Here is a 16,055-nt window from a genome sequence, read left to right on the forward strand (position 1 = left end):
CACAGAGGACATGAAAGTATAACATTTTAGCCATTAAATATTGGCTGCTTCCAGTCGATTTTGACAGAGCATTCTTTCATTCACTAATATTCACAGTAACTCATATCTCTTTGTGGTGATTATAGAGGAAATCCCTAATTCTGTATTCCAAAAATTAGATGTGCATAGAAGGAAGGGTGGGTGGCACCAGAATTGGCCTGCTCAGATGCAACTCTTCCATGAAATGGGTCACAGTTACACCCCTCCCCCCAGCCCTGTAGTGGTATAGACCAATGGTATAGACCATTGGAATGGCAGGTATCACATTGGATTATACTTCATTGTCCATCCTCCACAATCCAGACCCACGGACTGCAAGTATGAGGACCTTAAGGACAGAGTTAATTTAGCATTTTTCTATGTATGGGAAGATTCAACTTTTACGTTGTGAATTTCTCTTGAGATGACACTCTCTTCAATTCTATGAAGGCTTAGAGAGCTAAGGAATTGCAGAAGAAAAGTTTGAAGTTAGCAGAGGGTTAGTTCATGAACTTTAAGAAAAGATGTCTACATAACACAGAAGTGCAAAGTGAAGCAGCAGGTGCTGATGTAGAAGCTCCAAGAAGTTACCAGTAGATCTAGCCAAGATAATTAATGAAGGTGGCTACATGAAACAACAGATTTTTAGTGTAGACAAAACAGCCTTCTATTGGAAGAAGTTGCCAACTAAGACTTTCACAACTAGAAAGAGGAGAAGTCAATGCCTAACTTCAAAGGTTCAAAGGATATGCTGACTCTCTTGTTAGGGGCAGCCAGTGACTTTAAGTTGAAGCCAATGCTTATTTATCATTTCAAAAATCCTAGGGCCCTTAAGAATTACATTAAATTTACTCTGGCTATGCTCTGTAAATGGAAGAACAGGGTCTGGATGACAGCACACCTGTTTACAACATGGTTTACTGAATATTCTTAGCCTACTTTGAGGAGTTCAAGACTTCAGTGGAGGAAGTAACTGCAGGTGTGGTGGAAATAACACAAAAACTAGAATTGGAAGTAGAGCCTGAAGATATGTCTAAATTACTGCAGTGACCAAACTTGAACAGATGAGGAGTTGCTTTATATGAATGAGCAAAGAAAGTGGTGTCTTGAGGAGGAATCTACTCCGGTTGAAGAGGCTGTGAAGACTGTAGAAATGACAACAGAGGATTGAGAATATTACATAAACTTAGTTGATTAAGTCACAGCAGGGTTTGAGAGGATTGACTCCAATTTTGAAAGAAGTTGTACTATAGGTAAAAGGCTATCAAACAGCATTGCTATTGCATGCTACAGAGAAATCTTTCATGAAAAGAAGAATCAATTGATATGACAAACTTCACTGTTGTCTTATTTTAAGAAATTGCTGCAGCTACCCCATCCTTCAGCAACCACCACCCTGATCTGCCAGCAGCCGTCAACATCAAGGCAGCACCCTCCACCAGCAAAAATATTGACTCACTGAAGGCTCAGATGATGGTTAGCATTTTTAGCAATGAAATATTTTTAATTAAGATGTATACATTGTTTTTTTAGACATAATGCTGTTGTACACTTAATAGACTTCACTATAGTGTAAACATAACTTTTATAAGTACTGAGAAACCAAAAAATTTGTGACTCACTTTATTGTGATATTCACTTTATTGCAGTGGTCTGGAACCAAACCTACAATATCTCTGGGGTATGCCTGTATAGTCTCTGTCATTCCAAAGTTCTTGCCAGTTTCTTCTATTACCTCTATAATTAGAGCTCTCCTTTATAGCAGTTTGTGTTTTCCTTTGTGTGTCTTGGGCTTTGATTTCCTTGATGAATCTAATTTACAGTAAATCTTCAATTTTTTTCTCCATAGATGGTACCTTTTAGTTGTCAAACACTATTATAAAATTATCATTATCATTATTATAAGATTTCTGTTCTTCATTTCTAAGAATTTTGTATAATATTGGGAGTACGTTCTTGTGCTCCGTTAAAATGTTGATTCAAACTTGAATTTTTGTTCTCTGTCCTGATATTTTTGAAAAGATGTCCTTTCTACTACATTGTTATCCTCTTTGATAGCTATTTTTGATCTCATAGTATTTAATTTTTTGCATGTTCGATTTTACAAGTAAATGTACTTATGTGATGGGAATCCACGGGAAAGTGTATAAATAATAAATAAATATACAGCATTATAAAAAATCACCATTTTGATTTTTTAGCCCTTACCATTTTTTCCCTTTATTATTTATTCATCACTCATTCAGCAAATATTTATTGACCATGTCTGCCAGGCACTATGGATCTAGGCAAGATTCTAGAACTCAAAGAGCTCAATTCAGTGAAAGAGACCAAAAGGTAGAAAACTAATGCATGATCAGATAATGAATTTACATGTCCTTGAAAGGGAAAGAAGTCTTTACGTTGCTGTCGAAATAATTTTTATTACTGGTCTGGTTAAATAGTGAAATTTCCTAAAAGAGGGACACCCTTAAGTACCACTGGGAGAATTCTAGTAGGCATAAAAAAAAGCAGACTGTGTAGCTGAAGATTCATGTGTGTTCTCCCGGGGAAGTTGTCCCTGGATTACGGGACCCTGGCAGTGGCAGGCTGCACAGGCTCCCAGGAGGGAAGGTGTGGATAGTGACCTGTGCTTGCACACAGGATTCTTGGTGGCTGCAGCAGCAGCCTTAACGTTTCATGCCGGTCTCTGGTGTCAGCGCTGATAGCCGCGACTCACGCCTGTCTCTTGAGCTCATTTAGGTGCTGCTCTGAATCTCCTGTCCTCGCGCACCCCAAAACAATGGTCTCTTGCCTTTTAGACATGTCCAGACTTAATCCCAGAGTCCCTCGTGTCTAGCTGTGGCGCACTAGCCCCAGTCAGGCTGTGTTCACGCAGCAAACCCCAGTCCTCTCCCTGTGGTCTGACCTCCAAAGCCCGAGCCTCAGCTCCCAGCCCCCACCTGCCCCAGCGGGTGAGCAGACAAGCCTCTCAGGCTGGTGAGTGCTGGTGGGCACTGCACCTCTGTGCTGGAATCTCTCCTCTTTGCCCTCTTCACCCCTGTTGCTTCACTCTCCTCCGTGGCTCCAAATCTTCCCTCACCACCCACCCGCTGTCTCCACCAGTGAAGGGGTTTCCTAGTGTGTGGAAACTTTTCCTTCTTCACAGCTCCCTCCCAGAGTGCAGGTCCCATCCCTCTTCTTTTGTCTCTGTTTTTTCTTTTGCCCTACTAGGGTATGTGGTGAGTTCCTTGCCTTTTGGGAAGTCAGGTCTTCTGCCAGCGTTCAGTAGGTGTTCTGTAGGAGTTGTTCCACATGTAGATGTATTTTTGATGTATTTCTGGGAGGAAGGATCTCCATGTCTTACTCCTCTGCCATCTTGACGGTCCTCTACCTTTGTTTCTTGTTTGACACATAGACTACATAAAGTTTTTTTGTTTGTTTCCAAATATTTGAGGTTTTACAGATATTTTTCTGTTATTGATTTCTAATTTAATTAAATTTGGACAGAGAACATACTTTGAATGATTAAAATTTTTGTAACTTTATTGACACTTGTTTTATAGCCCAGGATATGATCTATTTTGGTAAGTGTTCAACCTGATCTCAAATAAAATATATATTCTGCTATGTTTTTGTGCATTGTTATATAAATGTCAGTTAGATCAAGTTGGTTGGTACTATTGTTCATATCTTATATGTATATATTGATTTCCTGTGTACTTGTATACATTAACGAGAGAAGGGTTTTGACATCACTAAGGAGTTGAAGATTTGCTTATTTCTCTAGTAACTTTTATTTTATGCCTTTGAAGATCTCTTATTAGATGCATAAAACTTTAGCATTGTAATCTTCTTGATAAATTTACCCCTTTACCACCATAAAATGACTCTGATTATTGCATCTTCAACAAATTTGGATAATTTTTTGCTATTATATTTTTCAAATATTTTTCTGTTCCTTCCTCTCTTTTAGATACTCCAAGAACAAATATATTAGGTTGCATGAGTTGTCTTATAGTTCACTGGTATTCTGTTCATTTTTCTTCTACTGTTTTTTCACAGTGTTTTCATAGAGCTTACTAAACTCTTCTTATGTTGTGTCTAATCTGCTATTAATCCCATCCAATGTATTTCTCAATTCTAGAATTTTGTTTTGTTTTATTTTAGTTTCTTTTTTCAGAATGTAACAGTGGCTAATATGGTCACATTTTCACCCTTGCTAAAAGAGTCTATAGATGCATGGGTAATCCACTCAAATACAAGTTTTAAAGTAGCAAACACATTTTGTCCAGTGGCTAGTTAGGCAGATTATGAAAGTTATCCAATGTCATATGGTTTTGCATGGGCAATATATTTATGCTAACTCAGTTTTCTCTTTTGGAAAACTATATGATAGTAAGCTGTATACCATAGTAGTTAAAAGAGCATGGGCTGGAATTAAAATACCTATATCTGAATTCTGGCTCTCCAAGTAACCTCAGTACTTTAATTTTTTATCATTGAATTGTGAACATTAAATGAGATAATATGTTTAGCTGTTCAGTTAGTTCCTCATACATAGTAAATTTTAAAGAAATGACTGGATTTTTTCTCATATACTTTAATATAATTCAGTGAGCAAAAACTGATTTAGAAAATTAATTGATATTTGGATATGGCTTGTTGTGCCTGAGTTTTGTCATATTTCCAAGCATATATTATAAAATATAGATTATAAACTTTGAGTTTATTACTAGTGGATGAAATGTGCATTTTCATCTTATCATGAAATATTATCTTTAAAATATTTTTATATTTTTAATTGACATATAACATTATATTATTTTCAGGTATACAACATAATGATTCAGTATTTGTATATATTACAAAATGATCACCAATGTAAATCTGCTTAGTACCTGACACCATACATAGTTACAAATTTTTCTTTCTTGTGATGAGGATTTTTAGGATCTACTCTCTCAGCAATTTTAAAATATGCAGTACAGTATTATTAACTGTAGTTACCATGCTGTAATTACATCCCATGGCTTACTTATTTTGTAACTGGATGTTTGTACCTTTTGACCTCCGTCACCCATTTTGCCCACGCTCTGCTTCCCACCTCTGAAAACCACCAGTCTATTCTGTGTATCTATGAGCTTGGTTTTGTTTTGTTTCAGATTCTACATATAAGTACAATTATATAGTATTTGTCTTTCTCTGTCTGACTTATTTCACTTAACATAATGTGCTCCAGGTCCATTCATGTTGTCAGAAATGGCAAAATTTCATTCTTTCTTATGGCTGAAATATATATATATATATTTTCTTTATCCCTTCATCTTTTGATGGATGTTTAGGTTGTAAATAATGCTGCAATGAATATGGGGGTTGCATATATCTTTTTGAGTTAGTGTTTTCATTTTCTTCCGATAAATACCCAGAAGTGGAACTGCTGGATTGTATGGCAGGTTTTTTTTTTAATTTTTTGAGAAATCTCCATACTGTTTTCATAGTGGCTGTACCAATTTACATTCCCATCAACAGTGCCCAAGTGTTCCCTTTTTTCCACATCCTGAGCAACACTTGCTATTTCCTGTCTTTCTGATAACTGCCATTTTAACAGGTGTGAAGTGATATCCCATTACGGTTTTGACTTGAATTTCCCTGATGATTAGTGATTCTGAGCATCTTTTCATGTATCTATTGGCCATCTGTATGTCTTTTTTAAGAACATGTCTTTTCAGATCTTATGCTCATTTTTTTAATCAAATTGCATTTTCTTTTGTGTTGTATAAGTTCTTACATATATTTTGGAGATTAACCCCTTATCAGGTATATGATTTGCAAGTATTTTCTCCTATTCAGTAGATTGCCTTTTTATTTTGTTGCTGGTTTTCTTTCCTGTTCAGAAGCTTAGTTTGATGCAGTCCCACTTGTTTATTTTTGCTTTTATTGTCTTTGTTTTTGGTATCAGATCCAAAAATCATTACCAAGACTGATGTCAAGGAGCTTACTACCTATGTTTCCTTCTAAGGATTTCATGGTTTCAGGTCTTATGTTCAACTCTTTAATCCATTTTGAGTTAATATTTGTGTATGGTGTAAGATAGTAGTCCAGTTTCATTCTTTTACATATGGCTGCCCAATTTTCCAAAATTATTTATTGAAGAGACTGTCCTATCCCCCTTGTGTATTCTTGGCTCCTTTGTTGTATATTAATTGACCATATACATGTGGATTTATTTCTGGACTCTGTGTACTGGTCCATTGAGCTATGTGTCTGTTTTTATGTCAGTAGATACTGTTTTGATTAATACAGCTTTGTAATATAGTTTGAAATCAGGGAGTGTGATACTTCTATCTTTGTTCTTCTTTCTCAAGGTTATTTTGACTATTCAGGGTCTTTTGTGTTTCCTTACATATTTTAGGATTGTTTGTTCTGCTTCTGTGAAAAATGCCATTGCAATTTTGATAGAGATTGCATTCAATCTGTAGATTGCTTTGGGTGGTATGGCCAGTTTAAACAATATTCACTCTTCCATTCCATGAGCAGAGAATATCTTTCCATTTTTTTGTGTCTTCCTCAATTCCTTTCATTAATGTCTTATACAGTATACCTCATTTTATTATGCTTTACTTTGTTGTGCTTTGCATATATTGTGTTTTTTACATATTAAAGATTTGTGGCAAATTGGTCAGTGCTGTTTTTCTATCAACATATACTTACTTCTTGCCTTTTGTCACATTTTGGTAATTTTTGCAACATTTCAAACTTTATATTGCTATTATATTTGTTATGGTGATCTGTGATCTTTGATGTTACATTGCAAAAAGATTATGACTCACTAATCAATCACCTTACTGGAGAGTTCAGATGATGATTAGAATTTTTAGCAATAAAGCATTTTAGTTAAGGTGTGCATTTTTAAAATATTGTGCTATTGTACACTTAATAGGCTACAATTATCTGTAAGCATAACTTTAATATGCACTGGGAAACCAAAAAAAAATTGTGTGATTTGCTTTATTGTGATATTCACTTTATTGCAGTGGTCTGGAACTGAACCCATGATATCTCTGAGGTATGCCTGTGGTTTCCAGTTTACAGATTTATCATCTCCTTGATTAATATTATTCCTAGGTATTTTATTCTTTTTGATGTAATAGTAAATGTGATTGTTTTCTTAATTTCTCTATTTAATAGTTTGTTATTAGTGTATAGAAACACAATAGGTTTTTGTATATTGGTTTTGTATCCTGCAACTTTACTGAATTTGCTTATTAATTGTAACAGGTTTTTTTTTGGTGGAATCTTCAGAGTTTCTATATCAAATATCTTGCCATCTGCAAATAGTGAGAGTTTCAATTTTTCCTTTCTAATTTGTATGCCTCTATTTTTTTTTCTCATCTAAGTGCCCTGACTAGGACTTTCAATACTATGTTGAATAAAATTGGTGAGAATTGGCATCATTATTTTGTTCCTGATCTTAGAGAAAAAGCTTTCAGCTTTTCACCATTGAGTATGTTAGCTGTGGGCTTGTCATGTATGGCCTTTATTATGTTGAGGTATGTTCCTTCTGTATCCACTTTATTGAGAGTTTTTATTATAAATTGATATTGAATTTTGTCATGTGATGTTTTTGCATCTATTGAGATGATCGTATGATATTTTTCTTCATTTTGTTAATGTGGCATATCATATAGACTTGCAGATATTGAACCATCCTTGCATCCCTAGAACGAGTTCCATTTAATTATGGTGTATGATCTTTTAATGTATTGTTTTGTTTTTAAACTTTTAATTTTATATTGGAGAATAGTCAATTAACAATATTGTGATAGTTTCAGGTGCACAGCAAAGCAACTCAGCCATAGATAAACATGTATCCATTCTTCCCAAAACTCCCCCCTCCCATCCAGGCTGCACATAACATTGAGCAGAGTGCTATAGAGTAGGTCCTTGTTTATCCATTTTAAATATAACATTGTGCTATACAGTAGGTCCTTGTTGGTTATTTTAAATATAGCAGTGTGTACATTAATGTATTGTTGAATTTTGTTTGCTGATGTTTTGTTGAGGATTTTTGAATCTACATTCATCAGGGATATTGGCCTATAATTTTCTTTTCTTGTGGTGTCCTTGTCTGGTTTTCGTATTAGAGTAATGCTGGCCTTATAAAATGAGTTTGGAAGTGTTCCTTCCTCTTCTGTTTTTTGGTTTGAGAAGGATTCATATTCTTCTTTGAATATTTGGCATAATTTACCAGTGAAGCTGTCTGGTCCTGGACTTTTGTTTGTTGGGAGATTTTTGAGTAGTAATCAATTGCCTTACTAGTACTTAGTCTATTCACATTTTCTATTTTTCATGATTCAGTATTACAAGTTTCCATTCCTTCTAGTTTGTCCAATTTGTTGGTGTATAATTTTTCATGTTAGTCTTATGATCCTTTGTTTTTCTGTGGTGTTAGTTGTAATGTCTCCTCTTTTGTTTCTGATTTTATTTACTTGAACTTTCTCTCTTTTTCCTCAGTGAATATATAGCTAAAGGTTTCTCAATTTTGTTTATCTTTTCAAAGAACCAACTCTTATTTTCATTGATCTTTTCTATTATCTTTTTAATCTCTATTTCATTTATCAATGTTTCTGCTTTGACCTTTGTTATTTCTTTCCTTCTACTAACTTTAAATTCATTTGTTCTTTTTCTAATTTATCAAGGTGTAAAATTAGGTTATGTATTTTTGTTTCTTGAGTTAAGTATTTATTGCCATGAACTTCCCTCTTACAAGTGCTTTTGCTGCATTCCATAATCTTTGGTATGTTGTATTTCCATTTTCATTTATCTCAAGGTATTTTTAAATTTCTCTTTTGCTTTCTCCATTGACCCATTGGTTTTTCCATTCACTAGTGTTTTGGTTTTCTGTTTGTTTGTTTTTGTTTTGTTTTGTTTGTTTTGTTTTGTTTTGTTTGCAGTACGTGGGCCTCTCACTGCTGTGGCCTCTCCTGCTGTGGAGCACAGGCTCTGGATGTGCAGGCCCAGTGGCCATGGCCCACAGGCCCAGCCACTCCATGGCATGTAGGATCCTCCCAGACCGGGGCATGAACCCACGTCCCCTGCATTGGCAGGTGGACTCTCAACCACTGTGCCACCAGGGAAGCCCACTAGTGTTTTTTTTAATCTCCAAATATTTTTGAATTTTCCATTTTTCTTGTTAGTGATTTTTAATTTCATACCATCATGCTCAGAAAATATGTGTGATATGATTTCCATCTTCTTAAATTCATTAGGACTTGTTTTGTGGTGTAATATATGATCTATCCTGGAGAATGTTTCATGTGCACTTGAGATTTTTCCACTCTGTTTGTTGGGAACACCAAGTCTTCCTGCACCCATGTTGGGTTAGGGATTGTTCCACCTGCTCCTTTCAAGTGATTCTTTTCTAGTCCTCAGGTAGTTTCCTTATACACAAGGAGACCCTGAAGATTTCCATAACTCCTTCTATGTGAAGATCTCCTCTTAATAGTACTCTGTCCTGTGGACTCTAGCTGATTTGGCCTTTCTAAAATCCCAACTTTGTCTCCTCAACTTAGAGATATTGAGTGTTTCCAGTGTTCCCCTTTTTGTACCATGGTGTGGAAGCTCATTTAGTATGTTCTGATACTCAGTTGGGCACTCTGAGCTGGTGATATACATTTGGGAGTTATTGGTATATATAGCCAATGAACACCTGGAAGTAAAATACCTCAGGAAGGGGTTACAGAGGGAAAAGAGAAAAATCCTAAGCTAGAACCCTAAGGAGCAATAAAATATATGTGGAGAGTTAACTGATAATTCTTCTAAAGTGATTTTCAAAGCAAAGCCCTTAAGTACTTAGAGTTTAGAGTTTCTGATACTGTTCCAAAGTATGGCCATTACTTAGGAGTTGATAAGTCATTAGCTAAGATTACTTTGGATCTTCTGAGTATCTTGTTTTCTGGGCACATATCTAAGCACTCAGGAGAGGAACACATCTAGAATCATAGGAAAGTCCTACAGACTCAGGAATGCCTTGTGTCCACAGCGTAGAGTCCAATGTCCAATCTTCATTTCTATACTAATTGACCACCATGAGAATTTGTGAACCAAAAACTAATAATAATAATAATAAAATAACCATAGCTAAGTAGAAAATGAAGTCAAGAAAAGGAAAAAAAAAAGGAAGAAATTTGGATCTAGAAAACAGATCTAGAGAATTGAGGTTTTGAGACCTAAATTAAATCCCTGGACTGTCTCCAACCTTGGACAGCTTAGTAACTAAACGTCTTTGACTTAGTTTGCACATCTTTCACATGGAGAATAATTGTACCAGAACTTCCAGCTTTGTGGGCATTAAAATCTACATACATCAAAGTGGTTATTTTTAAGACTTTGCCATGATCTTGTTCAAAAAAACTAGTCATGGTAAATAAATGAAAAAGAATATGAATAATTTTAATTTATGGTTAATTTTTGCATATTTACATTTTGCCTCTAGGTAAAAATTCCTTTTAAGAGCTTGTCAAATGGTTGGAAACCATTGGAAGTTGGAAACATAATACTTCTAATTTTAAAATTTGATATTCTTTCCTCATTTAGAGGTTATACACCTCTTTTCTGTATTGAGGTAAAATGTATTTGATAAGGATATGGTACTCAAATATTTTCAAAGTTAGCATAATTAGATTTATTTCTTAACCAAGCAAATAATTCTTTTCAAAATAGTTTCAGTGTAACGTAGAGTGAAAAGAACTGATTGACTGACACTAATAATAGCATTTCAAATATTGTTTTCTTTTAATAGATTGAGTCATCAGTGAAGTTTAGATTGTAATCATGTTTATGGGTTCTCTTTAAAACTTTGCTTCCCTTGATTCAATTCAATACAAACAAAAAAGTGTGTTTCAAATCAATTCCTGAATGATCTGAAATGATCTGTTAAGGATTTGAAAATGAATAAATCTCTTAGTAACCTGGAGTTTGGTCTCATTTACAAGACTCCTATGTTGTCATTTGAACAGAATCTTTCACTTTTGATGAGTTGGAAAATAAATGAGACTAAAGAAATTAGTGGTGTGATCTCTTATTGTTATAGTACATTGTTTCAAGGAGACATTTGAAAATGAATATCAGAGTCTGAATTTCTCTTATTTGACAAACTAAAATGAAAATAATAAATGAAAATAAAATGAAAATAGTTCAATTGTTCCTCTTAATAAAAGTTGATAATATAGAATTAAATCAATAGAAGCAAATAGAAATTTGTGAGGGTTATTACATCAAAGTACTTCAATAGCACACATATTAACTAGAATTTTATTTACTGTTTTATCATAAAAATCAGAATAGAGGGAAAGGAATCAATGTTGTTATAGAGGAAGCATTTAGTATTAACTTCAGTAGGATTCATTCATTGAGTACCCACTATGCATCTGACATGGTGTATTCATGCTGCTCTCTCTAGGATTCTTTCTGAGAAAATATTTAATTATATTGTCCTAGGTTAGAGGCTTTTCTGGACTGGATTAATGTGAATATCATTACATTATTTCAAATCTCTCTAAAAGCTTTTTGTTTGTTTCTATTTATAGTTTATATAGAGAAATGGATAAAATGAGGAAAATGCTTAATCTTTTTTTTTTCTGTTGTAAAATGAGTGGCTTTGAAGGAAAGTTTTGTGAGTAAGGGAGACAATGATTTTTCATGCAATGAAATACTATACAACAACTTAAAACTATGCTTTAAAAGAATATTTAATATATTAAAACATGATTATGTGCAAAAAGTAGAATGTAAAACTATATATAGCATGCTATAAATATTCTCAGATTGTTATATAGGTAGATGTAGTATAGGAAAGAACCAGAAGAAAATGTTAATGGCAGTTATGTCTGAGTGGGAATCTGGGTGATTTATTTTCTTTTTCATACTACATATTTTCTCAAAATAGTTCATAGCAGACATTTTCTTATTGTACAAGTAATGAGTATCATTAAATAAATAAAAAAGTAAAGGGAAGAAGACAGTTTATTCCAAAATTTAAAAAAAAATTTGCTTAAATAATTGTTTAAGCCCCTACAGAGAAAATAAAGCACAAGATTTACATTTAGATTAATAGGGTGTATTTATCATGATCCCTTTAATGTTTGAAAATAAACTACTACAGGCAGGTGAATTTGAAAGATGAACATGTATTAAGTAGCATTTGTAGAGATGACACTTTGATACATCAAAATGTGGCACCTGGACCAGGAGCATCAACATATCCTGGGAACTTGTTATAAATGCACACTTTGCGGCCCCACCCCAGACCAGGTGATTTAGATGCATGCTTAAGTTGGAGAAATGCTGCTTTAGAGTTTTGGATTCTGAGACTGATATAGAACAATTTCTGAATTTTATCCTAGAAAACTTCCATCTCATATTTCTTTTCTCTCTTTTTGTCTTATTTCTTCCTCTCCTTCTCCGTCTCTGTCTCTCAGCCTCTCTCTTACACATAATTGCATTTTTTGTTGTATGTTTTTTGTTTATTCATAGTTTTACCTTGTTTCCTCAAAATATTTGAGACAGCTTACAGAGATACATATACTACAATATACTAACAACAGCAAACACTCATTTAGTGCTATTTTTCAGGTACTGTTCTAAGTACTTTACATAAAATATCTCATTTAATTTAATTTTTAATAACAGCCCCATAAAGGCAGTTGTTATTATTATTATTATTATGCCCATTTTACAGACAAGGAATCTAAAGCATAAAGACTAAATAACTTGCCCAAGTGCATACAACCAGTAAGTGGCAGAGTCCAGGCAATCTTGTTCCAAAGTCTGAGCCTTCAACTAGTTTACTGTGTTGCTTCTTAAAGATAAAATTAGTGAAGAATTGGGGATGAATGCCAAGTAAACCTATTCTGCAGAGTTTTACAGAGTTGGTAAGCATGGCCCATGAATTGCCTCTAGCTCCCACAAAGAGTGAAAAAGAATGAGCTATAAGATTTACAGTCACCAAAATGTGGAAATAAACCCATTTTCAGGAAGGTCACTGAGAGGAATACCTCTGATTGCTCTCCATCCTGAGAAATATTCATTGTGATTTTCGTTTCATTCATTCACTCTGTATTTGTTTATACAATAACTATCTCTTGAGCACCTTCTGTTTGTTAGGCTCTTTGCTCATTGCTTGTGGATAGAAAGAATAAAACAATCCATGCCTTAGAGAAACCCAGAGCCTAGAATTAAAGAACAATGGTGTATCTTCCTTGGGCTTTCCCCCACTTCCTCTCTGAGTGCGCCAGTCGGAGAAGAGCATAATGACAGGCAAGAATGGACTTGGAATAGGTTCTACTATGAGAGAAGACCTGAGGGAGGATGAGAAAACACTAAAAGGAAGCAACCATTTGATCTGTAGTGCCTGGTCACAGAGACAACATTATTTCCCGACTACGTCTTTCTCTGTAATCTGTAACCTGAGGCTGCCCCTGGACAAACTGGACTTTAGGAGGTTCCTTGATTCTTTGGAGACTATGTGGCTACAGGGATGAAGGGCAGGAGTGTGGTAGGAGGAGACAAAGCCAGCTGGTTTTAACAAAGCCCTGAAAATTGTGTGTGTGTGTGTGTGTGCGTGTGCACACATGCATGCATGTCTGTGTATGTATGTATCCCATCACTAAGAAAGTGCTTCTGGCTGCCTGGTCAAAGGTCACCCTTACCCCTTCTGAAAATAGCTCCTAGAAGCTGCACAAAGACTTCAAAATTCTTCTTTCTCCTCTCCTCCCCATCCAGATTTACCTAATAAATTGAAAGCAGGCAAAAGTATTCGTCCCAGTGGTCATGGCTTTGCCTAGTTAACATGGCCTTATCTTATGCCACCTTTGACTGTGAACCCCTGGAGATAGGGATGTCTTGAATTCCAATACTTGGGCCTAAAGATAAGGACGTGATTTTCTTTGACCACCTGGAACTTGAGCTTGTGTTTCTAAGTGAAAACCATATCAAGAGTGTGAATGTTGGTTAAGATTTTATTCAGTGTTTTGAAATGAATGATGTTGCCTAATGACCCATGATGTTGGGATCTGATAGATTTAATTTTCTGATCAAAGTGCAGAATTCATATTGACCACAAGGGCATCTTTCCTGAAGTCATCACGCCATAAATATCTTAGAGCAAGATGAGATGGGAAAAGCAAGAAGATACAGAGTTTGAATGCAGTTTGCATAGAATTTGGAAATTGGTGGTAATAACAGGGGACAGAGAATAATTATTGAGCCACCCTGTGTTTCATTTTTAATTTGCAATAATGGGTCTTGTAGTGATCTTTTCTGGACTACTTATGATTAGAAAGAATAGCAAATTCGTTTGGAAATCTTGATGCAGCACCTAAATTATTTAATAGATTCTAACATATTTGGCAGGGATTTGAAAACTATGTTGAGGAATAAGCATAAAGGTCTTAGGCATTTCACCCAGAGAGCAGCCCTTCTCTGGCAGTGACAAAACTAGTTATTCCCCAAAGGGTTTTGCCTGGAACTTTGTAAAGCTGCCGCATCTTGAGTTTCCTAAGCAAAAGGTGCTTTACTTACTTTTCTTTTTCTTCTTTCTCTCTTGCAGTCCCAGCAGAAGTGCATCGTGATCTTTGCACTGGTGTGCTGCTTTGCCATTCTCGTTGCATTGATATTTTCAGCCGTGGACATCATGGGAGAGGATGAGGATGGGCTCTCAGAAAAAAATTGTCAAAATAAATGTCGGTAAGAGGTAACAAACAAAAATTTAAAAATTCTATTTCAGGGAGTGGGTGAGAAAATCAAAGAGGGTCCTAGAGAGTGGAGAGAAAAATATCATAAACACACATGGTCACCCAACTGCCCACTGGGTTAAACTGAGACATGACTCATTGTCCACTGATGCTCTTACTTTTATTTAGACCAAGGGAATAAAAATGAGTAATGATTTAATTCACTTTACAGTTTGGGCATATTCTGTACAAAGGAGTGGTTGACAAAATGAAATTTTGTAACAATCTGCATCCTGGACACCTCTGTGTATGAGGTTTTGATTTGTTCCATAATGAGCTTGGCAAAAATGAAGGCCCCAATGGACAAAGGACACCATGCTCATTGTTATTTCAATTAGAAGTTAAACACACACCTCAGGAAAAATTTCCACTTAAAATTAGGGGTTAAATAAATAAGCATGTCTATGAGAAGACACAGGTCTCCTCAGTCTATCCCAATTTAGCACAAAATTTATTTTTAATCCAGAAATTACAACAACTTTACCATTATATTTCTGTATTTTTTCTCTTCAAGTGCATTAAAAACATTTCCCTAGGGTCACTTCTGACTGCAGAGCAGTCACAGCATGGTTTTATCCACATAAATCTCCCCATCCAACTCTTCCCTGAGCCCTACGTTATTTTTTGAGGTTGGTAGGAGAATGTAGAAAAGTACCAAGATGGAGCAGGGAAGTAAGAGGCTTATTTTTATGTACTTGTTGCTGCAAAGCCGAAGTGAGGCCATAAAATTACAATGGTTATTATAAATTAGAGCTTATAATGAATTTTAAATGTTATTTTTCCCTTTGGAAAGCATTAGTCAAAATGCCCCTCTTTTCTAGCTTAAAAGATCAACCACAGCCTTGTAATGTATATGTGAGTTTTTATCCTGGATATTTTGCCTTGAGGGTTGAATGTCTGACAGAAAAAAAAAAAATCCGGAAAAGACAATTGAAATTTTGGTTTTTTTCAACCCATGATACATTATAGTTTAATTACCAGGCAACAATATTATACAGAATAAAGGATACAAGAGAGAAATCAGTATACATTTTAGATTTTTTCCTTCATGTTAGATAGGTGTTCCTAAATATGTTTGTTTCCCAGACTGAATTTGGGAGAAAAATTATATTGGGATTATAAAGAAAGCAGTAGAAAAACAGCAGGTCGTCATCATCTTCCTCCTGATCACTCCATCTTCATCAATACCTTGTGCTAATCCTGTTACATGACAAATATAAACATTCTGTGGGCAAGGGTCCAGTGACTCATACTTCCTCAGTG

General features: G+C 35.1%; 1 protein-coding gene across 1 annotated transcript in view; it reads left to right on the plus strand.

Annotated features, from left to right (window-relative positions):
- Nucleotides 1–16,055, plus strand: part of PLD5 (phospholipase D family member 5) — a gene marked incomplete at both ends in the record, with an annotated part of 465,875 nt that overhangs the window by 192,976 nt on the left and 256,844 nt on the right. The window contains one exon of the mRNA XM_082613900.1: nt 14,609–14,745. Within this exon, the coding sequence (XP_082470026.1) occupies nt 14,609–14,745 (137 nt within the window). The remainder of the gene's footprint in view (nt 1–14,608; nt 14,746–16,055) is intronic.

The sequence above is a fragment of the Mesoplodon mirus genome (genome assembly GCF_964341445.2).
Source record: "Mesoplodon mirus genome assembly, chromosome: 3".
Taxonomy (NCBI): Eukaryota; Metazoa; Chordata; class Mammalia; order Artiodactyla; family Ziphiidae; genus Mesoplodon; species Mesoplodon mirus.